The following is a 26,417-nucleotide window of genomic DNA, read 5'->3' on the forward strand; positions in this document are numbered from 1 at the left end:
TACAAGAGGTTAGAGATAAAAAAAATAAAGAGAAATATGAGTTAAAGGAAATTGCAATAAACAAGAAGAAAATAATGTAAAAATTTGAATGTAAAGAAAAATACGCGCTAAAGGAGATTATTGCACACACAGAAGAAGAAAGATAAAGTAAAATTAGAATGGAAAATGAAGAAAAATAAGAGTTGGAGGAAACTGCAACATACAGAAGAAAAAAAAATAAGTAGAAATCGAATGAAAAGTAAAGAAAAAAAATAAAGAGTTGAAGAAAATTGCAACATAGCAGAAGAAAGTAAAGTAAACATAGCATGAAAAGTAAAAAAAATAATTGAAGGAGATTGCAAGAAACCAGAAAAAGAAAAAGAAAGTGAAAATTGAATGAAAAATAAAGAAAAAAAGTTGAAGGAGATTATCACACACAGAAGAAAAAAAAAAAAAAAGAATCAAAAGTAAAGAGAAAAAATAGCGTTGAAGAAAATACAGAAGAAAAATAAGTAAAAATAGAGTGAAAACGATAAATAATGAAATAGAAAAATCGTGACAGGTTTATTTATCTTTACGAGACACCTGATGGCCGCCATGTTCATTAGTGACGTCACACACACAATGACCAATGACCGCAAAGTTCAGGAATGACGTCATTTGTGTCAGCCAATCACCGTTGACCTTTCCCGGCCGTTAGCCAATAGGAGTAACCCTCTGTCATGGTGTCACACGCACAGCTGTCCACGGCTGTCACCAGTTTTGGACACAACGTCAACTCTGAACTTCATGGAACGGAAACAAGAACGAAACACAGAAACAGGACATAGAAGGCAGCCATGCACACGACCTATAGCGAAAATGATGCGAACAAAAGGAAAACAATGATAAAGATGATTTTTTTTTACAGTAGAGGAAACAGTTCAAGGGTAAAAAAAGAGGAAACAATAATGAGAGAAAAAGCCCGCTACTCACTCCTACAAAAGTCAAGAGGAGTGGCCAAAAGATAGGTCAATTTCGGGAGGAGAGGCGTCCTGATATCCTCCTCTTGAAAGATTAGAGGATTCAAGATTAGAGAAGGGAAGAGAGATAAAAAACAACTGAGAGCTAGAGGAAAAATATGAGAGCAGAGGATATCGAAAGAGATGAAGAGGGTGATGGAGAAGGTGAAAGACAGGAGAGGAAATAGAAACGAGGGCGTAAAACATGTGAGGGCCAACAATATTAAGAAAGGAAGAAAAGAAAACAATAATGGCATAAATGAAATGTAGATATATATTAAGATTTTTTCCAACTTACAGAAAATACTTAAAAATATATTGTAACGTTTCAAATGTACGAATATATGATAAATCGTCTAATTAATCGTCTAAAGAGAAATCATATAATTAACAGCAGAATAAAATGTTTCTATAATAAGATAATGTATGAAATGCACTAAAATTATGAAGCGCCTTACAACATTACATTACATTATCTAAACCATTAACAAACATTAAGCTCTAAGTAAATGCAACAGTTCGGAATAATAATACAACTTGCATGCGTTCCTTGTCTATATAATGAAGCTTCTGTGTAGTGTATTCAGTAGTATGACATGCACAGCTATGTATTAATCACAGATATTTTAGTACATTAACAACACTGATAAATACTTAAATACCTCTATCATTGAAACTCGCATCGTCTTTAATAAAACGGTAAAATTAAATACACACACAAAAAAACTCCCTTCTTTCCTCCCTCCATTCAGTGTTACGGCATCAAGGTTATTTGACATCAAAGTTCATTTCCAGTCTTTTCTGTTCCTTGTTTTTAATAATAACACTGATAAATACTTAAATACCTCTATCATTGAAACTCGCATCGTCTTCAATTAACGGTAAAATTAAATACACAAAAAAACTCCCTTCTTTCCTCCCTCCATTCAGTGTTACGGCATCAAGGTTATTTGACATCAAAGTTCATTTCCAGTCTTTTCTGTTCCTCGTTTTTAATTCCCCTCCCTCGTGCCTCGCCCCTTTGTTTACCTTCCTTCTTTATTTCACTCACTAATTCGCTTCCACTGTTCCGCTGACCTGTTTTTTACCGCTCGCCTCCCTCGCTGGCCGCTAATACACGCGTTCCCTTTGCTGTTCACTTCATGTTTTTAAATTGTTTCACCCCAATCTATAGTAATTTACCTCGCTCGTTCGCTTTGTTTTTTCTCACTTCAATGGCTTTATTTTTTTATCTATGTAATTATGGTCTTGTTATTGGCCTCTTCATCATTGCGTTATTTTCATTCAGTTTCATTCTGTAATTGATGTTTTTTAATTGTTTCCCTCCAATCTGTAATAATCTGCCTTCCTCGTTTTTCTTTGTTATTTATATTTCAATGGTTTTATTTTTGTATCTGTAATTATGGTCTTGTTTTTCGCCTCTGCATCATCGCGTTATTTTCATTCAGTTTCATTCTGTAATTGATGTTTTAAATTGTTTCCCTCCAGTCTGTAATAGTTTGCCTTCCTCGTTTTTCTTTGCTATTTCTACTTCAGTGGTTTTATTTTTGTATCTGTAATTATGGTCATTTTATTGGTCTGTGCATCGTGGTAATGTTTTCCTAATGTTTCTTTCTACTTGTTTTCATTTCTTGTCTTCGTCATGTCACTGATTATAATTATGTTTTTATGAATTCACTTTTTGTTGCATTTTTCTCTTTCTATTCAAACGTTTATATTCCTTTCGTTCTATTTATTCCATACTTTCATTTATAATCATATCTTACCTTCGTCCTTTTTATACTCAAAACATCACTTTCTTCCTATTTTTTGCCTCATTCTAAACTTTTACGCACTCATAATATTATCCTCACTATAGTACGTTTATCATTTAGTTTTCTTTAATTCCGTTTTCTTCCATTATTTGCTTCTTTTTCAACTTTTTCCGAACCTCTTTTTCTTTCCATTTTCTCTCAATTCTCGACTCGCATTAGACCATTTCCTTTTAGGTTTTCCCGTGTCCCTCTTTTTCCCTCAATTTCTCTCCGCAAATCTCTCTCTCTCTCTCTCTCTCTCTCGTACGGTAATGACTTTTAGAGGGGCACCTTTATCTTGAGAGAGAGAGAGAGAGAGAGAGAGAGAGAGAGAGAGAGAGAGACTATAATCGTTAACATTAATGGTAATTGTGGGGGATCATACAGGCGTCGTTTCCAATCAAAATTACCACCATCACCACTACCACCACCGCCTCTCTCTCTCTCTCTCTCTCTCTCTCTCTCTCTCTCGTCATGTATCTCAAGTGGCCGTGTAATTTTAAATGCGTGGTTAAATAATTCTTCTCCTTGCTCTTCTTTATGATTCAGTCCGTCTAGTTACTCCATTCATGCCTCCCTCCTTCTCTTCCTCTTCTTTCTGCTCCTCCTCCTCCTTTTGTCTGAGTTTCCCCTTCTCTCTCCTTTCCCATGTTCCGTCACTCTATTGCTTCTCTTCCTTTTCTTGAGTCATCGTTTCTTTTTCCGTGTTCTATGTTCTTATGCGGATTCACTTTTCTCCTCTTTCTCCTCCTCCCCTTCCTCCTCCTCCTCTACTTTCTCCGCCTAGTCCTCCTTTCCTTTCTTTCACTCCCGTTCTTTCGACGTCGCATTCAACAGCACTAGAGGTTAAAATTGTATATGCGTGCACACACACACACACACACATACACACGCTACTCCCCACTCCCACCCTCCCCGCTCCCCCCAACACACATATATTCAAAGCAAAACCAAACACACACACACACACACACACGAAAAATAAAAATAAAAATAGGAAACGAAAAAAAAAAAAAGAGGGAATACCACTGCCCTTTGACAAGACACGTGACCCCGCCAATTACCTGTCCGGCTCACTCACCTGGCACTACTAATTAATGCAGGTACCTCCCCCCTCCCCTCCCCTCCCCCTGCCCCCCTCTCCTGCATCTTTCTTCTGCAGTTCTCGCTCTTAAGGACGCTGATTTTATTTACTGATTTTTATTTCTTAGTGTGTGATGGGGAAGGGATTAGAGAGAGAGAGAGAGAGAGAGAGAGAGAGAGAGAGAGAGAGAGAGAGAGAGAGAGAGAGAGAGAGAGAATAATAATGAAAAACATGTCTAGAAACGAGATTGAATAATAAATCGCGGCAAAGGCGGAAGAAGAAAGAAGGAGAGGAAACTAAGAAAGGAGAGAGAGAGAGAGAGAGAGAGAGAGAGAGAGAGAGAGAGAGAGAGAGAGAGAGAGAGAGAGGTTAGCAGGAAGTGAGGGAGAGGGAGAAAGAGGAAACAATCAAGATGGAAAAAACATGAACTTGTGAAAGAAATAGCAAGGGAGGGAGGAAGTGAGAGGAGAAGAGAAGGGGAGCTGAAGGAGAAAGTGAGCGGAAAGGTAAGAGAGAGAGGACTGGGGTAGGTGGGAAGAGTAAGATAGAGAAATAGATAAGGAAAAGAATAAAAGATAGAAGATGAAAGAAAGAATGGAGTGGGAGGAGAAGAGTGAAAATAGCAAGGGAAGTTAGAGGAGAAAGGGAGAGGAAAGACAAGGGGGATTAAGGGAGGTAGAAAGGGTAGCATGGAAGAATAATCAGGGAAAGAATAAACGAAGAAGAGAGAGGAATTGGGTTAAAGCAGAATGGAGGGAGAGGAGAAAAGGGAAGATAGGATAAAAGAAGAGGAAGTGGGGGAAAGATAGAATGAAGAGAGAAGAATAAAGGAAAGATAGGATGGAAGGAGTGTAGGAGAGACTAGGGAGAGAAGGAAGGAAGGAAGGGAATGAGACAGAGGGAATTTGTGAGCGAGAGGAAGGGATGGAAGGTACAAAGGAAGGAGTACGGAGGAGACAGTAGACAGGAGTGGAAGGAAGGAAGTAAGAAAGTGTGAGAAGTAAATTAAAATGGAGAGGGAGGAATGGAGACTAGGAAGAGAAGAAAGGAAGGAAGGGAGTGAGAAAGAGGGAATTTGGGAGGGAGAGGAAGGATGGAAGGAGTACGGAGGAGATAGCAGACAGGAGTAGAAGGAAGAAAGGAGTAAGAAAGACTGTGAGAAGGAAATGAAAATGGAGAGGAAGGGAGGAATGGAGACGATAATGCAAGGGAAGACGGATGGATGGAAGACAGGGAAGGAAGGGAAGGAGGGAGTGAGGGAGGGAAGGGGTGTGATGGAAGGCTTAAAAAAAAAAAAAAAAATGGAGGTAAGTAAATAGTTGTGCTGAAAATTGCACCCACCACCACCACAACCACCACCACCACAACCACCACCACCACTACGTCCATCAACCACCCTCGAGGCAACAGGCAACGGCGCTAAGGACGAAAAGTAAATAATAAATAAACGAATAAGAGAACGAATGATAATTATAATAAAAAAAGTAATAAATGAACTGAAACGTATGAAATAAACAAGCGAAATAAATCGGCAGATGAACGAATCATTAAATAAGGAGAAATAAATGGAAATAAGTGAAATAAAATGAAGAAATGTAAGGAAATGAAATAAAATAAAATAAATAAAATCAACAAATGAGCAAATGAATGATTAAATGAATATACAAACAGATAAACAAAAAAAAAAAAAACAAATAGATAAAGGGAACGAGAGAGAGAGAGAGAGAGAGAGAGAGAGAGAGAGAGAGAGAGAGAGAGAGAGTGTAAGATGGAAAAAAAGGGACAGATGAGTCAGGAATCTGCTCTGACCTTTGGAAATTCAGCGGCGTCCTTGAAGGGAGAAATTCAATAAAAAAAGGAAGAAAGAAGGATCCTCTCAAGTTTGGAGGAGGGAGGAGGAACGCCGGAGGGAGGAGGAGGAGGAGGAGGAGGTAGCTAAGAGGCAAAGGAAAAAGGGGGGGAGAGGGATGGAACGCGTAGGTTGTGAGGTGGATTAAGAGAAAGAAAAGGGCGTGAATAATGAAGAAATGGGTGGAAAATGTAGGTTAAAGAGGGTTCAATGGGGAGAATATGGAGATGAGAAAAGGAGGGAGGGAGGGAGGTAGGGAGAGAGGAAGGAGGAGAGGGAGGTGAGAGGGAGAAGCATATATGTATCTCGTGTGTGAGTGTGTGTGTGTGTGTGTGTGTGTGTGTGTGTGTGTGTGTGTGTGTGTGTGTAGGGAAGGTGCAGGAAGAGGAGGAGTACGAGTAGGAGGAGGAGGAGGAAGAGGAGGAGGAGAAGGAGGAAAGATCTAGGGAGCCGCAGATGGAGGAAACATGTTGGAGAAGGAGAAGGAGAAGCAGGAGCAAGAGGAGGAGGAGGAGGAAGAGGAGGAGAGTGAATGGAAGTGTAAGGAGAGAGGAAAGGAGAGGATGGGAGAGATTGATACTCTTACGAGGGGAGTGAAGAGGGGAGGAAAGGGAAGAGGGAGAGAAAAAAAAAGAGGACGAAGAAAGTGAAGGGGTAGGAGAAGGAAGAGGAGGAAAAAAAAAGGAAAACAACAGGGAAAAGAGAGAGATGTGAGAGAGAGAGAGAGATCATTATAATTACACACCAAAGTGACCACGAGACAAGACACAGCGGGCAAGGTTTGTTTCTCTCTCTTTCTCTCTCTCTCTCTGCTAACCTGAGCGTGAAATTACATATTGTTATAATCTTAATCCCAGAAGCTCCGGTCCTTTCCCTTGTGTTCTGTTTTCCCGGCCCTGTTTTCCGTCGCTCGGCTTCAATATAAACGTTTCTCTTTCCTAGTAACACGTTTTTTCTCTCTCAGGTAAAACGTTCTGGGAAAAAAATAATCAGGTGCGTTACTCGGAATGCGTTTCAAGTGGATGTCAAGAGTTCAATGTTTGTAGGGATTGTAGTAGTAGTAGTGGTAATAGTTGTACTTATGGTTGTAGTAGTAGTAGTAGTGGTAGTAGTAGTAGTAGTGATAGTTGTGTTGTTATGGTGGCGAAAAGGAATTATTCAAAAGCTAAAAAAAAAAGTGTTAAAAGAGGAGGAAGGAAAGCTAAAATTTTGATTAATGGAGTAATGCATGAAGGAAAATGGTGGAGGAGGAGGAGGAGGAGGAAGAGGAGGGTGAAGAGGATGGGGAGGAGGAGGAGGAGGAGGAGGAGGAGGAGGGAGTAGAGCAGGATAGAGGATAAATGCTGGTTATTGAAGGAAAATAGGAAGCAAATGGTGTTTATGAAGTGTGGAGGAGGAGGAGGAGGAGGAGGAGGAGGAGGAGGAGGAGGGAAGTGCTGGTTGGAGGGGATTTGATGGAGATAAATTAGGAAGATGGAGAAAAAATGATGATTAATGAAGAGGAGGAGAGGAAAGAGGAAAATCAGCTGTTGAGGAGAGGAGGAAAGGTGAGGAAGAAGGGAAGAAGAGGAGGGGAGGAGGAAGAGGCGGTGAGGGAACATAATTCATATCTTCCCTCCTTCTCCTTTCCTCCTCCACAGTTTCCTCCTCCTCCACCCTCTTCTCTCCCTTTCTTTTTCCGCCTTAATTCCTACCCACATTATCTCTTCTTTCCTCTTTGTCCTTCCTCCTCTATCTTCCATAACACTCACTACAGGAGGAAGAGGAAGAAGAGGAGGAGGAGGAGGAGGAGGAGGAGGAGGAGGAGGAGGAGGAGGAGGAGAACATCGAAGCATGGAAAAACAGGCAACAAAAAGACTTCCCACTTATAACGCTGCTGTAGTGTTTTCATAGGCTTGTCTGTTGCTTCATCCCCTTACGGAACAGATTAAGGTCGGTATGTTCTTTCAGACGCTTCCGCCTCACACATCAAGTACATTCAAAGGGCAAAAAGGAGATTAATCGGGTTTGAATGACTGTTTTCCCACGTTCATGGTACAGAAGAGTGGTCAAACTAACACCAGGGCCATAAAACTACTACTGGAAAGTCCTAAAACCCCTGTGAAAGCCTTGTTAAATGTGTGTGCTGAAGGTTTAAGAATATGACCTACAGGCTGTTATCGCACGTGAGTTGTGTTGCCTCGCTTGAAATGATTTACTGTTATTTCTTGTTCTTGGGTTAGTTTAGAGCTCAAAATGTGAATGATCGACGTCACTGAAGTTTTTTTATGTAGCCTACTTGAAAGCCTGTATCAAATGCCCTCGTAGTCGTTCAGGGAGGAGAGAGAGAAAAGGAGGAAGAGGAGGGCGAGGAGGACGAGGAGGTGGTGAGGCAGAAGGAGAAGGGAAGAAGGAAGAGGAAGAAACAATTGGACTCTTTCCTTTCCTTTGATCAAAAACAGCACGACATCAGATCAAATTTTTCTATCAGAGGAAAGAGGAATGGAGGGAGGGAGGGAAAGATAAGGGCAGGAGAGGGAAAGGAAGAGAAGGAGGGAGGTGGGAGAATGGGAGGGAGCAGGGGAGGAAGGGAGAGAGAAGGAAGGAAAGGGGTGGGTGAGGGAAAGAAGGTAAAGGAGGGAGGTGGGAGAAAGGGAGGAGGAAGAGGAGAGAAGGAAGGAGAGAGTAAAATAACAAAGGAAGAAAAAAAAGAAAAAAAAGGAGGGAAAATATTGGGAAGATACAAAGACGTGTTAATTTTGATATCACAGTGCTCTCTCTCTCTCTCTCTCTCTCTCTCTCTCTCTCTCAGTTCCTTATAATTGGCTTCGTCTCCCTTCCATTATACTCTTCATTTTTTCTCTTCTCCCTTCTCTTCATCCATCTATGTCCTCCTCCTTCTCTTCCTCTCTTTGTTTCCCTCTTTCCCCCTTCACTCGCATTCTTTCTTTTCAAATCCTCTTGCTTTTTTTTCTCCTGTCTCTCTCTCTTCGTCATCGGCTACAGCATTGATTTCTCTCTCTTTCCTTTTTCTTGTTTTACTTTTTACCTCAATATATTTTTTTCGCTACATTTTTTTTCGTAACTGCATAATAATTTTCTTGAGCGGGTACAAGTAGTTTCTAATACCCTTTTTTTTTTTTTTAGTTACATTCAGTTATCGTGGTATGTCTGTATTTCACGTTTCTTTCCTTTTTTTTATTCTCGTATTCTCTTTACTTTATTTTACTTCTTTACCACTAACTCAATTTGCTGTACGAATAAGAGTAATTTCAATATCAAGCCTTTTCTCTTTTTTCTATTATTTTCACTATATTTCACGTTTTATTTACTATTTTTTCTTCTTGTGTTCGCATCGTCTGTACATTATTTTACTTCATGATCACTTGCTTGTCTTTTTGTGCGAATACATGCAATTTTAATATCAATCCTTTCCTCTTTTCCTTTGTTTTCATTCATGGTGCTCAATTTCTTCATCTAATTCTCTTTGTTCCTCGGACGCACTTATCTTCACACTGCTTTATTTCCCTTCTTTCATATCATTCTGCCTTCTTCCTGCTTTTGTCAGAGTCTTCCTTCCTCCTTTAAAAGTTCCTCCTCGTTCTTTGATTCACTTCCTCCTCCTCCTCCTCCTCTTCTCCTTCCTCTTCTTTTATCTCCCTGTCTCTTTCCTATTGTTTATCGGTTTTCTCCAGCATTTCTTCATTATTCTCCCCTCGTTCTGTCTCTTTCTTTCCTTCCACCCCCTTTCTCTCTCTCTCTCTCTCTCTCTCTCTCTCTCTCTCTGGGAAGAAAATAGCTTTAAGAAAATAAAAACAAAAACAAAAAAGTTGAACACAAAACAATAAACGGACACAAGAGAGAGAGAGAGAGAGAGAGAGAGTATATTTCCTCCCCACACCTGTTCTTTTTTTCCTCTCTCGCACTTGTTGCTCGCTGGGCCAAACTTTATTGCACGTTGATTACTTCACAGCCCGGCAATACTATAACACACGTGCTACATAAATCTCTCTCTCTCTCTCGCTTTCCGGCTTTCATCTCATTTTTCTGTCACCGGCTTTTGAGCTTTTAAGGTTCGTGAAAAGACGGCGGGATTTACTGGTACAACGCCTACTACTTCTACTACTACTACTACTACTACTGCTACTACGATTAATACTACCATCGCTACTATTGTTACTGATTTTGATGATATATAAAAAAAAGCTACAATTACGAAACAAGACAAACCATTACCGTTACTCCTCTTCTTCCTCCTCCACCTCCTACTCCTTTTTTACTTCTCTCTCTTACTCTTACTACTTCTACTCTCCTTCTCCTCCACCTACTACTACTACTACTACTACTACTACTGACGTGACTCTAAGGCTGGTATTTGATTTGTTGGGGCGGGGTTTGTATATTAACTTTCCGTTCGTGATTGCTATGTTCAGTTTGTCCTTGATTTTTATGCAAGAATGAACGAAGAGCGAAACAAAAACAATAATAACTCGTCCATAAACAGAGATAATTATGAAGATACAGAGATGCAGAGATATTATTATGAAGTGTGTGATTCCGTGTTTAGATTAGTGAAGAGTTGTGATCAGTGCCGATGAGTGAAGAGATTGGAAATACAAGAGAGGTGTAAGGAATGGGAGTATATAAACAAAAGGAAGAGGAATTGAGTTTGCAGTAAAAAAAATCAAGAGGAGTATTGTTCGCTCGCTTTCTCTTCATTTATTGTTGTATTCCAATTCGAGTTTTTCTTGTTTTCTTTACATTTTTTCGTTGGCTTCATTTTTCATATATATTTATTCCCATCGGTGTTATCCCCTTTCTCTCTCTCTCTCTCTCTCTCTCTCTCTCTCTCTCTCTCTCTCTCTCTCTCACCTGAGAGAGAGAGAGAGAGAGAGAGAGAGAGAGAGAGAGAGAGAGAGAGAGAGAGAGAGAGAGAGAGAGAAGGGGGGGGAGGGGCTGTAATAAAGGTGACTCCTTGTATTATTCATTTCTTCCCATGTTTTAAATTAAGACTTTTTCCCCCTTTTTTTTTTCCCTCCCGAATCTGTAATGTAATCTCGTTTCTTACCACTTTTATTTTCTTTTGCACTTTTCTCTTTATTTCTCCTTTGTCACTTTAATTTTATCCCTGAACGTAACTTTCATATCCATATTTAAACTTTTCTTCCCCTCATTTTTCTTCTCTCTTCCCTATCGCTCCAATTTCTCGATAATGCTCTTTTTTTTATCTGTTTTATATCCTCCATTATTTCTATCTGAGACCTAATTCCCTCCTCCTTTCTTCCTCTTATTCACATTATTTCCTTTCCCTTGTATCCTTCTTCCTCCCTCCCTCTTTCACTCTCTCCTTTTACCCTTTTCCTTCCTTCTTTAATATCTCAGAGTAAAAGAAAAACATAAAACTCATTCTCACCATAATTCTCCATACCTTGTCCCTTCCTTTCCTTCTTCCTCCACTTCCACCAGCTGACGCCTCTTCCTCCTCCTCCTCCTCCTCCCCCTGCTCCTTCTAAACCCCACCACCCGTCTCCCTCCTACTCCTCTCCCTCCTTCTCCTCCTCTCTCCTCCGGACCACAGATGCGCAATTAACTTTTTAAATTCCTAAAGAAGAGAAAAAATACGTGTCTCGCTTAAAACGGCTCATGCATGGTAGCAGATGCAATGGACGGAGGGTTACCTGGCTTTTACACCTGTGCCGGGAGGGAAAGGTGAGAGGGGACAGGTGGGAGAGGCAGAGGAAGGTAAGAGGAAATGGAGAAGGTTTGTAGGAAAGAATGGAGATGGAGGTGAGGTTAAAGGATGGTAGGAAGATGAGAAGAGAATATAAGTATGTAGATAAGAAGGAAGAAGGGTGAAAAGGTAGGATTAGACAATGTAAGAAGGAAAGAAAAGGATGGTAAGAAGATTATAAAAATGAGAGAAAAAAGCTACGTAGATAAAAATAAAAAAGAGAGGTAAGAAGGTAAGAACAGAATGAAGGTATGAAGGAAATAAAAGAGAAAGAATAAAGTAAGGCGAAAGGAATGTAAGAAAATGAGAAACCAAGAAGAGAATGCAAGAAAATGAAAATGAAGTAGAAAAACGAGAAAAAAGAGGGGAAGAAAAGATGCGAAAGGACAAAAAAAAAGGAGGCAAAGAAGAAAGTGAAGGAAAAGGAAGAGGATGAATAAAAGGTTAATATAGTTTTCGTTTTTGCTAGTGGTGGTAGTGGTGGTAATGGTGGTGGTAGTGGTTGAGGTGGTGGTGGTCGTGGTAGTGGTAATGGATGTTGCTGGTGGTAGTGGTGGTGGTAGTGGTAGTGGGAATGGATGTTGCTGGTGGTAGTGGTGGTGGCAGTGGTGGTGGTGGGAGTCGTGATGGTGGTGGATTCAAAAAGTTTATATTGTTATGTTTTTCTCTCTCCGCCTCAGGTTACAAGTTAGCAAGACAAATATTAGAGCTACGCCACGCTGCTCATGCCCCGCCTCTCTCCCCCCTCCCCCCTTGACCCCCCTCCTCACCTCCCCCTCCTCCCCCCCCTCCCCCCCTAACCAGTCTCCTTCCTCTTACACGAATTGCTACCGTGGAATTTGTTGCTGCTTCTACTAATGTTGTAGTTTATTGTTGCTGCTTATTGTTGCTGTTGTTGTTGTTGTTGTTGTTGTTGTTGTTGTTGTTGTTGTTGTTGTCGCTTCTGATGTTGCTGGTCAGTCTCCTCCTCCTCCTCCTACTACTACTACTACTATTTGTTACAATACATTCTTTTCCATCTTACTACGACTACTACTACTTTTACTACTACTACTACTACTACTACTACTACTGCCCCCTCCCCCACACTACCTCCCGGGCCACAGATGACGAAGATAACCATAAAATTCCCTTAACGACGCGTGTGATAAAGAATTGAAGTTAGATCACGTAAATAAGTTACGAGGAGGAGGAGGAGGAGGAGGAGGAGAAGGAGGAGGAGGAAAAAGCCCCTCCCTCCCACGATTGAAGGGAAGAGAAGAGGAGAGCTCGCCATTTATTATATCCCCAAGAGGAATTAAAAGGAAAAAAAGAGGATTGTATTTCTTCTTATATTTACACTTTTCTTTTTTTTTTTTCTTGTTGTATTTCTTCTTATATTTACACTTTTCTTATTTTATTTTATTTTATTTCTTGTTGGTTTGAGAAGAACTATATGTAATCCCTTGTAGCATTCTCTTCTATTCCTTATCATTTTTACTTCTTTTTTTCATTTTTGTTCTTCTACCTTTCTTTTATTCCTATTCTTTTTCTACCTCTTTCTTTCATTCCTATTCTTCTTTTACCTCTTTTTTCATTCCCATTCTTCTTCTACCCATTTTTTCATTCCTATTCTTCTTCTACCTCTTTTTATTTAATTTTCTTTGTAATTCTTAGTCCATTCTTTTTTACCTTTTCTTTTCCAGTCCACTTTTTGCCGTCTTTGAAGTCCATTTTTTGTACTTGTTCTTTTATTTAATCGTCTTCCCCTTCCCTTTTTTTATCTTCTCTTGGACTGCAGCGAGACAATAAGATTTGCGTTTTTCCTCTCTCTCTCTCTCTCTCTCTCTCTCTCTCTTTAATGTATATATATTTCAGCACATTTACATCACAAAGAGAGAGAATATTTTGCCTACAGAAAACCTCTTTGGACATTTTTTCAAACTCTTCCTTTGTATATTTTAAGACCTCCAAGGAAATCTCTCTCTCTCTCTCTCTCTCTCTCTCTCTCTCTCTCTCTCTCTCTCTCTCTCTCTCTCTCTCTCTCTCTCTCTGTCTGTGTCTCTCTGTCTGTATGTCTCTCTCTCTCTCTCTCTCTCTCTCTCTCTCTCTCTCTCTCTCTCTGTCTGTCTGTCTGTCTGTCTGTCTGTCTGTCTGTCTGTCTGTCTGTCTCTCTCTCTCTCTCTCTCTCTCTCTCTCTCTCTCTCTCTCTCTCTCTCTCTCTCTCCCGGATCTGATATATATTTCAAACTGCTACGTTGAGAGGAAGGAAGTGAGAAGGCGTTTTTTCCTCCCTTTCCCTCCGTTCCCTCCCTCCAGCTCTCGCTTCCCTCCTTCCATCTTTACATGCTTCCCTCCAGTCACTATAGCTACATCCGGTGGTTTTTCCTCCATTCCTCCTCCTCCTCCTCCTCCTCCTCCTCCTCTTCCTCCAATCCATTTCTTCCATTTCTCATAAACCTCTTTTTTATTTTCTCGATTTCCTTCATTCCTCCTGGTTCTCCTTTTCTTTTCCTCCATTTCTCCTCCTTTTCATTTGATTTATTCCTCCTCGTCGTCTTTTTCTTTGTCTATATTTCTCCTTTTTTCCATTTCCTTCATTCCTCCTCGTTCTCCTTTTCTTTTCCTCTGTTTATTCCTCCTCGTCCTCTTTCACTCTCTCCCTTTCTCTTCCTTTTCATTTTATCTTCTTCATTTCCTAACTTTCTCTTCGCCCTCCTATTCATTTCCTCTATCCCTCCTCTTCCTTCTCTTTTCCATATGCTTAATTCCTCCTCCTCCTCCTCCTCTTTCCCCTCTTTCAAATCCTCCATTTCTGATCTTACTTTTTTTCTCTATCCTCCATTTCTCCTCCTTATTCTTTTCATTCCCGCTATTCCTCCTCCGAAGAGACCCGGGGGAAGAGAAGTAAAGTAAGGTTGAAGATGAGAGAGAATAGAGAAGGAGGAATAACATAGAAGTTGGAGGAAAGAAGAAAGGAGGATGAAAAGGGAAAAGGGAAGAAGTAAGGGAGGAAAAGGATGAGAGGGAATAGAGAGGGAGGAATAACATAGAAGTTGGAGGAAAGAAGAAAGGAGGATGAAAAGGGAAAGGGAAGAAGTAAGAGAGGAAAAGGATGAGAGGGAAAAGAAAGGGAGGAATCAGGTAGAGGCTGGAGGAAAAAAGAAAAGGACAAGAAAAAGAAAAAAAGGGAAGAAGTAAAGGGAGGGAAAGAATGATAATAAAGGAAACATAAAATAAAACATAATCCACAGTAGAAAAAAAACGAAAATTAAAAGAGATAATAAACGAGACCAAAAGACAGAATAGGAAAAAAAAGAAGTTTTTTAAGGAAAGAAAAACAAGGCAAAGAAAATAGAAAATGAAGGTTACGATGAAGAAAAGAGAAAGAAAAACAGGAGGAAAAAAGAGAGTGAAAAATCAATGAGGAAAGAAAAAGGGGAAAGGTGATGAGGAAAATACACAAGCAAAGAAAAAGGGTCAAAAAGGCAGGAGAAAAGAACAGAGAGGGAAAAAGTGGAGGAAAGGAGAGGACAAAAAAACACACAAATAGGAAAGGATAATGAAAGAGGAATAAAAGGAGAAAAAAATGGAGGAAAGGAATACTAAAAAGAAACGGAGGTGGAAAAGACACGAGGAAAGAAAAAGAGAAAAAAAGACCACAGAAAAGGGCGATAAAAAAACATCAGGAAGGTAAACAGGTAAAAGAAAAGTAGAAAAGAACAGGAAAGGGAAAGAATGGAGGAAGGGACAGAAGAAAGGACACAAGGCAATTAAAAAAGGAGAGGACAGAAGGAAAGGACAAGAGGAAACAAGAAAAGCAAAAAAAACGTAGAGGGTAAAAGGAGGGAAACGAACAGAGAACAGGACAAAAAAAAAAGAAACAAACAAGAGAAAAGGACAAAACGAATGAAGAAGAGGAAATAAACAGAGGGAAAAAATAAGACAAACTATAAAAAAAGGACAAGAGGAAAGAGCAAAGGAAAATAAGCATATGTAATAATGGAGGAACGAGGAAACGAAGAGGAAAGAACAAGAGGAGAGAGCAAAATGAAATAAAGGAAGAGGTAAAAAGGAAAAAAAAAGATGAGAGGAAAAAAGGAAAGAACAAAGGAAAATAAGAAATAACCAGAGGAAATTTTAGGAAACAAGAGGAAATGACACGACACGAGGGGAAGGACAAGAGGAAAAGATAAGAGGAAAGGAAAAGAGAAAAGGAAGAGCAAAGGACAAAAGGAGAAAGAACAAATGGAAAGAAATAGTTGGAATAAAGGAGAACGCAAAAAGAGAAAACGAAAAAAAGGAGAAAGAACAAAACACACAAGGAAGTGAACAGAGAGAATGAAGAAAGAAACAAAAAACGGAAACCTCAATCGCAAAAGACAAGGAAACAAAATGAAAAAAAAGAGACAAAAAAGAAAGAGCAAATGAAGAGGGAATAAAAGAAAACGAAAGGAGGAGAGGAAAAAAGAGGAAAGGAATCAAGAAAATAAATAAAAAAGAAATAAACAGAGGCGGAATAATTCAGGAAAAGAAAACAGGAAATAAGAAAAAGAATGAGCAAGAGAAAAGAAGGAAATAAACAAAGAAAAAAACAAACAAATAAACAAGAGAAAAAGGCCACAAAACGATTAAACAAAAGGAAAAAAAAAAACAGTGACGGAATAAATAATAGATAAAGCAATAATAGTAGAAAGAACAAAAGGATATAAACAGAGAAAGAGGGAATAAAGGAGGAATCAAAGAGAGGAAAGGACAAGAGAGGAGGAGAGAGAGGAGAGGAAGAGAAAGAAAACGGGCAGCGAGTCTCGTGGGTCTGGCGGGTGACTCTTTTAAGTTAAGGCCGCGTTAACGACTCTAATTACTAGGGGGTTAGGAACACCTGGGCCTGCCTGCCTCTCTCTCTCTCTCTCTCTCTCTCTCTCTCTCTCTGTGTGTGTGTGTGTCTGTCTGTCTGTTTCTCCGTCTGTCTGTCTGTCTGTCTGTCTGCCTCTCTCTCTCTCTCTCTCTCTCTCTCTCTCTCTCTCTCTCTCTCTCTCTTAACTTTCTCTACAAGATCCTTCCTTCATCATCCGGCCTTACTGGGAAGAGGAGGCAGAGGAGGAGGAGGCAGAGGAGGAGGAGGCAGAGAAGGAGGAGGAGGAGGAGGAGGAGGAGGGAGGGAACAGGTGAATTCTTAAGTCCTGCATTTTTCTTTCAGTTTCTTCTGTTGTAGCTTTTTTTCTTCTTTTTTCTTTCTTTTTTGCTCTTTCCTTTACATTTTTTGTGAGATTTCTCTTTCAGTTCAGGTACAGGTTGACACGAGACGTTTTCACAGGTATTTCTTTTCTCTCTCTCTCTCTCTCTCTCTCTCTCTCTCTCTCTCTCTCTCTCTCTCTCTCTCTCTCTCTCTCTCTCTCTCTCTCTCTCTCATATCCTGACCCTTGCTCATTCTTTTCTTACTTAGTTTAATAGGTTTTTGAGTGAGGGAACATGACAATAATAATAATAATAATAATAATAATAATAATAATAATAATAATAATAATAATAATAATAATAATAATAATAATAATAATAATAATACGACTGACTTTTTTTTCTTCTTTTTCTTAAACATTTTTCAATACGCATTTTACTTCTTTTCACAATTTCTTCCCTGAGCCCCCATCCAGTTCTCTCTCTCTCTCTCTCTCTCTCTCTCTCTCTCTCTCTCTCTCTCTCTCTCTCTCTCCACGCCTGCAACGCTACTTTAACCGGCTGTTCGAGTGTTCAGTGTTAAAGTTCACAGAAAGGTAGAGGAGGAGGAGGAGGAGGAGGAGGAGGAGGAGGAGGAGGAGGAGGAGGAAATAGAGAAAGAGGGATTGGCATTGCGTTAAACAATCCATGTATAAACACACACACACACACACACACACACACACACACACACACACAAACACACATAAAACACTTACTTTTCCTCAATTTCAAAGACTAAATATAATCTTCTTAATGTATCTCTTTTCACTAGGAACCAAATAATAGAAAAATAATATTGATAATCACATAAATATAGAAATGAAAAGAAGACAAAAAGAAAAAAAATAATTACACACGAACTATTTAATATAAGTGTAGATAATGACAATGATAAGAAGAAAGGACACAGGGGAAGGAAAAGAAGAGGAAAAAACAAGAAAAATACAAGATAAAAGAATAAAATAAGGGACAGAAGGAAAAAGAGGGAAAAATGGAGGAAATACTAGGGAAAAAAGACTTAAGGAAAAAAAAATAATAAAATGGAAAACACGGAACACAACAGCAAGAGGAAAGAGGAGGAAAGGGAAGGAAAAGAGGAGAAAAAAACAAGGAAAAAACAGTAGCTAGGAGACAAGGAAAAGGTGCTAACGGAAACAAACAGGACACAATAAGAAAAGAGGAAATAAGGAAAATAATGATGATAAAGATACGAAAAATAGAGAACACAGAGCAGAAAAGCAAGAGAAAAGAGGACGACAGGGAAGGGCAAGAGGAGAAAACAAGGAAAATAGGAGAGAAAGACAGAACAAAGAAGGAAAAATGAAGCAAAGGATAAGAGAAAAAGAAGTGAAGGAAAATAAAAAAAAGGTGACAGACGAAAAATAGAAAGCACAGAACATGAGAGCAAGAGGAAAGAGGAAGAGAGGGAAGGAAAAGAAGAGGAAAACAAGGAAAATAGAAAAAGACAAGAAAAATGAAAAAAATGAAGCAAATGATAAGAAAAAAAAGTGAAGGAAAATAAAAAGATGATAAAGATGATAACAAGAAAACACAGAACATAAGAGCAAGAGGAAAGAGGAGAAAACAGGAAAATACAAGAGAAAAAGACAGGAAAATGGGGAAAAGAAAAGAAACGATGAGATGAAAGATGATTCAGAGATAATGAAGATAAGAAAATAGGAAGCACAGAGCACAAGAGAAAGAGGAAAAAGAGGAAAAAAAGTAAAGAAAAATAGGAAACAGGGAAAAAAAGTGGATATATCAATGAGGGTTATTTTCACATCAATTAGGCGAGAGATGAAATTGAAGTGTCCGATTAAGCGAAAGACTACCACGACTCGATTCCGGATAAATGAGAAATGATCGACACTCCCATTCCCATTCCGGTTAAACGATACTGAAGTTCGGATCCGGTTAAACGAGAAAGTAAGTCCCATTCCGGTTAATTCGGTTAGGTCGGACCGGAATACAAATAACGGCGATGAATATATAAACAAACTCATTATTATTAATTATGTAGATCCGATTACGTTATATTGCAGAGAGAGAGAGAGAGAGAGAGAGAGAGAGAGAGAGACCTAAAATGCGAGAACAAAACCTTTCTTAGATGGCTGACAATTTTTGATCAAGATGGCAAAGGCTTCCTCTTCCTCCTCCTCCTCCTCCTCCCTCTTCTTCTTCTTCTTCCTTCTCCTCCTCCTCCTCCTCCTCCTCCTCCTCCAGGTGTTCTCTCATCTCGGTAAAAGCCCCTTCAGTAAGCAGACGCGGCGGCAGGTAATGACGGAAGGGAAGGGCGGGAAAGACAGGTATTGTGGCCTACCTGTACTCTTGAGGGCCTCCCGCAGGCTCTCACTCACTCACTCTCACTCTCACGCACTCTCACTTTCGCTCATCCTCTCTCTCTCTCTCTCTCTCTCTCTCTCTCTCTCTCTCTCTCTCTCTCTCTCTCTCTCTCTCCGTCCCTCCCTCCTGTTCCTTTCTTACCTTCCTCATTCCTACCATTTTATCAGTCTTTATTTCTGTTGTTTTATCTTATTCTTTTTATCCTTCCTACTCTTCCTCCATTCCTCTTTGCTTTTCTTCTTTATATTCTTTCTTTATTCCTTTTATCTTTTCATTCTTTATTCCTACCGTTCTGGCTTACATTTTTTCGTCTCCTACTCTCTTCTTTTCCTTTACCCTTTCGTTTTTTTTTATTCTTCTTTAAACTTTCATCTCAATATTTTTTTCTTCATTGTTTAACGTTACCGACCAGTTTTAATTTTCTTCGTCCTTTCTATTCTCCTCCTTTTCTCCACTTTTTTTTCATTTCCCAATCTTTCTTTCTTTCTTTCTTTCTACCTTTCACTTCTTTAATTTTTATCGCGATCATCTTGACTTACTCTTTTTTATCCTTCCTAGTTTTCCTTCCTTCTCTGCTTTTCTGTTTTTCCATTCTTGTCTTAATCTTTCTTCCTCTCTTCATTTCCTTTACATTTTCATTCTTTATTCATATCGTCCTGTCTTACTTTTCGTCCAGCCTGCCTTCCTCTTTTTCTTCATTCATCATTTTTTCTTCCTGATATTCGCATTTCACCCTTCCTTCTTTTCTCTCTTTCTAATTTCCACTCTTCATCCCAACCACCCGGCCTTACTTTCTTCCTTTAATCTATCTATCTATCTATCTATCTATCTATCTATCTATCTATTCAGCTATCTACATTCTACATAGTCAATTATCTATACTAAGACAAGTAAACCATATGTCTTTTAAAGCCTTAGCAACAGGCCTTTGAAGCACGACTTGAAACGGCTGAAGGTGCAATGTAACAATGTGTGTGTGTGTGCGTGTGTGTGTGCGTGTGTGTGTGTGTGTGTGAGAGTGAGTGGGACGGTGCAATAATTCATCAGTGGTGCCAACTCTACCTTCTCCCTCCTTCCTCCCTTCCTCCAGTCAGCGTTGCCAAGTTGACTTACGGCGCGTCCTTGCCAAATCTCTCACCTGCCGGGAAGATAAAGGTAGCACGTGTTAATTAACTGCAACGGAACGGCGTCAGGTGAGCAAACACTGACTTCGTTACGTCTAGTTTGGGAGGGGCAAGGGACGGTGTGTGTGTGTGTGTGTGTGTGTGTGTGTGTGTGTGTGTGTGTGTGTGTGTGTTATGGAATCATACACACAATAAGGTAAATGACAGCTAGAAAAGGAGAGGAGAGGATAAGGAAGAGAAGAGAGAACGGCGTCAGGTGAGCAAACACTGACTTCGTTACGTCTAGTTTGGGAGGGGCAAGGGACGGTGTGTGTGTGTGTGTGTGTGTGTGTGTGTGTGTGTGTGTGTGTGTGTGTGTGTGTGTGTTATGGAATCATACACGCAATAAGGTAAATGACAGCTAGAAAAGGAGAGGAGAGGATAAGAAAGAGGAGAGAGAGGAGAGAGGGAAAGGAACAATGAAGAGAAGAGAAAGACCAGAAGAAAGTGAAGAAGAAAGAGAAGAGAGAGGAAAGAGTTAAGGAAACAAGGAAGAGGAGGGAAAGGAGAAAAGGAAGGGAACTAGAAAGGGAGAGACACATAATAAAACGAAAAGGGAATAGGGAAACAGTTTTTTATACATATTATCACACTGTTCCCTTTCCTGTTCTGCTTTTCTATTACTTCTCACATTCTTTACCTTCCCTTTCCACACTTTTATATCTTAACTGATGTATAATTCATTTTTCTAACTTTACCATTTCCTCGTTTTTGTGTTCCTTTTTTCATTTACCTCCTTTCGTTTTTTCTTCCTCCACTGTTTCGATTTTAAGTGGTGTAGTTTCCTGTTTTTTGTATAACTACTTTTTCTAACTTTACCATTTCCTCGTTTTTGTGTTCTTTTTTTCATTTACCTCCTTTCGTTTTCTCTTCTTCCACTGTTTCGATTTTAAGTGGTGTAGTTTTCTGTTTTTTGTATAACTCATTTTTCTAACTTTAACATTTCCTCGTATCGTGTTCCTTTTTCCATTTACTTCCTTTCTCTTTCTCTTCTTCCACTGTTTCGATTTTAAGTGGTGTAGTTTCCTGTTTTTTGTATAACTCATTTTTCTAACTTTAACATTTCCTCGTATCGTGTTCCTTTCTCCGTTTACTTCCTCCTTTGTCTTTCTCTTCTTCAACTGTTTCGATTTTAAGTGGTGTAGTTTCCTGTTTTTTGTATAACTCATTTTTCTAACTTTACCATTTCCTCGTATTGTGTTCCTTTTTCCATTTACTTCCTCCTTTCTTTTCTCTTCTTCCACTGTTTCGATTTTAAGTGATGTAGTTTCCTTTTTTTTTTTATGTCTTCTTCACGCCCATCTACTCGCGTTCACATCAATCTTCCTTTTCTGATTCTTCGCGCCCTCTCATTTTTCTTCGCTTTTTTACTCTTTCCTGACAAGATTTTTTTTTGTCTTGCTAATCACCTCAATTCCTCCTCCTCCTTCTAATCCTCCTCCTCTTCAGCGATTAGCACCAACACCATAACCACCTACGGCTACTACTTCTTCTCCTCCTCCTCCTCCTCCTCCTCTACGATGATTACCAACACTATAGCAACCTACTGCTACTCTTCCTTCTCCTCCTCTTCCTGTTACAGCTGCTCCTCCTCCTCCTCCTCCTCCTCCTCTTCCTCTACGATTATCACCTTTACCGCGAAAACCACAACCATCACCACCTCCTCCTCCTCCTCCTCCTCTCTTCCCCTTACGACCCCATCTTATATATATTGCCTCCTCCTGTTTACTCTCCTACCTCTTCATTTTCCATCATTATGAGCTCAAGTGGAGGGGTGGAGAGGAGATGAGAGGGTGGAGGAGGAGGAGGAGGAGGGAGAGAGGGAGGGAGAGGAGGAGGGAGAGGGTGAGCGATGAGAGGTAAAAGTAGAATGGAAGAAGAGAGGAGGAGGAGGGAAAAAGAGACGTAGGGAAGAGGGATGATTATGGAAATATGGATACTGGAAGAGGAGGAGGAGAAGGAGGAGAAGAAAAAGGAAGAGAAGGAATATATATGATGTGGAGGAGGAAGAGAAGAAGACAAAGGAGAAAGATGAGAAGGAAGAGGAGGAAGAAGAAGCGAAAAAAGACACTGGAGAAGTTGAAACATATAGGAAGAGTAAGATGATGATGATGATAAAGAGGAGGAGGAGGAGGAGGAGGAGGAGATAGAGAAGGATGAATATGTATCTTGAGAAATCTTACAGTATGACACCTTACCATCAACACCTCTTCCTCTTCCTCCTCCTCCTCCTCCTCCTCTCATAGCTCAACCCAGACACTCGTTTATAACCAGCCATTACCCGCAGCTGACAACTCTGAAGACCCTTTGTCATACCTACTAATGGTTGTCTGCTATTAATGGTGTGTGTGTGTGTGTGTGTGTGTGTGTGTGACAGAGAGAGAGAGAGAGAGAGAGAGAGAGATACATACATACGAACAGACAGACAGACACAAGCAGACGTAGAGAGAGTGACAGAAAACAGAGAAAATTAACTCCCAAAACAACAAGAATTAATAGGGAAGTAATTTCTTGTAAATACTTCATTGATAAGATAAGAAAAATGGCTCGAGCTCCTCCCGTGAAGGTGTAATTAGAGCGACGGTCACCAAAGGATGTTTCTCGCTCCCCGGGAGTGTGGCTCACGGCGTGGCTCGCGGCCTGCGCCGGGGGTCACTGGTGAGTGTTTTACCAGGCTGCATAGAAGAGCAGGACAGTGGACACGACGATAGCACAGATGGCTGTGAAGTCCAGGAAGGCCTCTACGGTCCAGTCATCACTGGTCATGACTTCGAAGGCTGCCCATGCGTTATCAGCCTCATCGGTGATGGCGGCCACCAATTCGGCGGATGCCCATGGATCATCGGCCTCCACGGACCAGTCATCACGGGTCGCCATGTCAAAGGCTGCCCATGAATCATCAGCCTCATCAGACCAGTCATCACTGGTTTTCATTTCGAGGACTTTCCATGAATCATCAGCCTCATCGGTGATGGCGGCCACCAATTCGGCGGATGCCCATGGATCATCAGTCTCCACGGACCAGTCATCACGGGTCGCCATGTCGAAGGCTGCCCATGCATCATCAGCCTCATCGGTGATGGCGGCCACCAATTCGGCGGATGCCCATGGATCATCAGTCTCCACGGACCAGTCATCACGGGTCGCCATGCATCATCAGCCTCATCGGTGATGGCGGCCACCAATTCGGCGGATGCCCACGGATCATCAGCCTCCACGGACCAGTCATCACGGGTCGCCATGTCAAAGGCTGCCCATGAATCGTCAGCCTGATCAGACCAGTCATCACTGGTCATCACTTCGAAGGCTGCCCATGCATCATCAGCCTCATCGGTGATGGCGGCCACCAGTGCGGCGGATGCACATGGATCATCAGCCTCCGTGGACCAGTCATCACGGGTCGCCATGTCAAAGGCTGCCCATGAATCGTCAGCCTCAGCCCTAGCAGCGGAGGTCACCAAGTCTGGGGCTGCCCATGAATGATCGGCCTCCACGAACCAGTCATCATGGGTCGTCACTTCAAAGGCTGCCCAGGCATCAGCCTCGTCGGTCCTGGCCACCCCATCTGTGGCTGCACGCGGTGCAGGGCTCACCGCCCGGACAGGTTCGCCACACCGCCTTCCATTGCACCTGAGGCTGGTGAAGACGGGCCCGTCGTCGCAAAACAGTGAGAAGTGGAGGCCGCTTACGTTGTCCAGCAGCCAGGCCAGCGGCATGGAGGAGGTGAGGACTGGCTTCTGGAGAGAGGTGCATTGCACCCTGACGGACGCGTTGCCGTCTTTCCTGCACAGCTTCGCCAATGGCACACGCAGCTGACCCTCGGCGTGGCAGCCTTGAATCCCCGCGACGCAAGACCAGCCGTCCACAGGGAGCTTGACTGAGGCGATCGTCCGCCTCCTCTTCACGCAGCAGGTGGACTCCCTGCACGAGAGCTTGATGGAGTCCACCAGGGAGGAGCCTCGCTCCAGGGTAACCCACACGTTGATTTTTTGCCGAGATGCAGAGTGTCCCATCGTTGTTTCGATGTATATAAAAAAAAAATCCGAATAGTGAGGAAAGCGGCGTTAGGTTAAAAGGAGCTGGTATGTGTAGGAAGACTGGCTGGCCTCTTGCAGACACTTTTCTGGTTTTATCTTGCTTGGTCGGCTAAGGAGCACAGTTCACGAATCGGATGGCGGGTGACAGGGCTGAAGCAACTCGCTTTTATTAATAATTACGCCGGATAAACTTCGCGAGTTGAGAGATCAATGTATCAGTGTATTACTATCATCATCATCATCACCACCACCACCACCACTACCACCTCCATCACCACCACCACCACCAAAGCCGATAAGCACCATAGAAGCTGAAAGATCACGAAGGCCATACTATTTTCTCTCTCTCTCTCTCTCTCTCTCTCTCTCTCTCTCTCTCTCTCTCTCTCTCTCTCTCTCTCTCTCTTCGTATATTGTTTTGTTCTATTGTTTCTATTTTAGTCTTTTACGTCTATATTTTTTTTTACGTATTCCTCCTTCTCCTCCCCTCCTCCTCCTCCTACTCCCCTCCTCCTCCTCCTCCTCCTCTTCTCTAAACAATACAAGTCTCAGTTTCCTTTATTCGACGGCTGACAAAGGGATATTTTTCTATTAGTTTCGACTTTTCCCACCAGCCCAAAAAACTTGTCTCGGGAAAACGTGGCTTCTAAATGGAACAATACTGATGTCCGGGCGGCCTTTGATGGACTGGTGGTGGTGATGGTGGTGACGGTGGTGGTGGTGACAGTGGTGATGGTGGTGGTGGTGATGGTGGAAAGTACAATATCTGGAACTTGCTCTCGTGTGTTGATGGTATTTTTATTTAAAGCGTGAATTTACAGGTAGTGGAGGTGGTATTGCTCCTCCTCTTCCTCTTCCTCCTCCTCCTCCTCCTCCTATTACTATTGCTACTGAAACGGAGATGAGCACTGAGGCCACGCGCAGCTATATCGCACCTTAACAATTTTATCTTTATATATTACATCTGAATATTCGACTTTCCTCTTCTCTCCCATCCCCTGTTCCCTTCCTCTCTTCCCCTTTCCCTTTCTTCTACCTCTTGCTCTGTTCCCTCCCCCTCTCTCTCCCTCTTCCCTGTTCCCTTCCTCTCTCTCTCTCCCTCTCCCCTGTTCCCTCCCTCTCTCTCTCTACCTTTCCCCTTTTTCCTCCCTCTCTCTCTCTTTCTCCCTCTCCCCTGTTCCCTTCATCTCTCTCTCCCTCTCCCCTGTTCCCTCCCTCTCTCTCTCTCCCATCCCCTGTTCCCTTCCTCTCTTCCCCTTTCCCTTTCTTCTACCTCTTGCTCTGTTCCCTCCCTCTCTCCCTCTCCCCTGTTCCCTTCCTCTCTCTCTCCCTCTTCCCTGTTCCCTCCCTCTCTACCTTTCCCCTTTCCTCTCTCTCTCTCCCTATCCCCTTTGCACTACCTCTCTCTCTCCCTCTCCCCTGTTCCCTTCCTCTCTCTCTCCCTCTCCCCTGTTCCCTCCCTCTCTCTCTCCCTCTCCCCTGTTCCCTCCCTCTCTCTCTCCCTCTCCCCTGTTCCCTCCCTCTCTCTCTCTCTCTCTCTCTCTCTCTCTCTCTCTCTCTCTCTCTCTCCCTCTCACCTTCTCTCCCTCTCCTTTTCTCTCTCTCCATCTCTCTCCCTCTCTTTCTCTCTCCTCTCTCTCTCCCTTTCCTCCTCTCTCCCTTCTCCTCCCTCTCTCTCTCTCTCCTCTCCCCTGTTCCCTCTCTCCCTCTCCCTGTTCCTCTCCTCCTCTCCCTCTCCTCCTCTCCTCCTCTCCCTCCCCTATAAGTGCACAGGTAGACAGATTTATGTGTTTATTTACTCACTGTACCGATGCAAACACATCCGATTGGCGCAAAAACAAATAAACAAACAAACAAACAAAGTCCACCAAAACAAAACCGGGATACAATTGATGAAAAACAGTTGTATGAAGGGAATGAATGACACACGCACACACACACACACACACATGGCTGCGAATTTGTTTTAGTGGTGTGTGGGTGGTGGTGATGGTGGTGATGGTGGTAATGGTGATGCGGTGTCCTGCTTCCATTCTCCCTCATAAGCGTTGTAATTTCGAAGATAGTGAGATTAACTTAACAACAAGATCAACGACAACAACAACAACAATAACAACTTACAATTACGAAGAACACAAGCCTCACCCTCACGCCACCCATTCCAGCAGAAACACAACCGCCATCAACACACAACGTCATTCCAACACAACGAACACGCTCATTGTACGTACTAATCAGCGTATTGGCGGAAGTGGAGGC

General features: G+C 41.7%; 2 protein-coding genes across 3 annotated transcripts in view; both read right to left on the reverse strand.

The window, feature by feature from the left end:
- Positions 1-20,080, reverse strand: part of LOC126997063 (chaoptin-like) — a 59,638-nt gene extending 39,558 nt beyond the window's left edge. Inside the window, exon 1 of the mRNA XM_050858104.1 lies at positions 20,021-20,080. The gene's annotated coding sequence lies outside the window, so the exon portion shown is untranslated. The remainder of the gene's footprint in view (positions 1-20,020) is intronic.
- Positions 20,081-22,631: 2,551 nt separating this feature from the next.
- LOC126997205 (uncharacterized) lies at positions 22,632-24,475 on the reverse strand. 2 transcript variants are annotated; one of them, XM_050858230.1, is made up of 2 exons: positions 23,334-24,475; positions 22,632-23,241 (listed from the first exon to the last, which is right to left on the reverse strand). In XM_050858230.1, exons 1-2 carry the CDS (start codon positions 24,132-24,134, stop codon positions 22,789-22,791), a joined length of 1,254 nt encoding a protein of 417 aa, XP_050714187.1. In that variant the 5' UTR covers positions 24,135-24,475; the 3' UTR covers positions 22,632-22,788. The 2 variants fall into 2 exon arrangements, with proteins under 2 accessions (XP_050714187.1, XP_050714188.1); XM_050858231.1 differs by having other exon boundaries at positions 22,632-23,133; positions 23,334-24,474.
- Between the last annotated feature and the right edge of the window lie 1,942 nt (positions 24,476-26,417).

This window comes from Eriocheir sinensis, chromosome 11, assembly GCF_024679095.1.
Source record: "Eriocheir sinensis breed Jianghai 21 chromosome 11, ASM2467909v1, whole genome shotgun sequence".
Taxonomy (NCBI): domain Eukaryota; kingdom Metazoa; phylum Arthropoda; class Malacostraca; order Decapoda; family Varunidae; genus Eriocheir; species Eriocheir sinensis.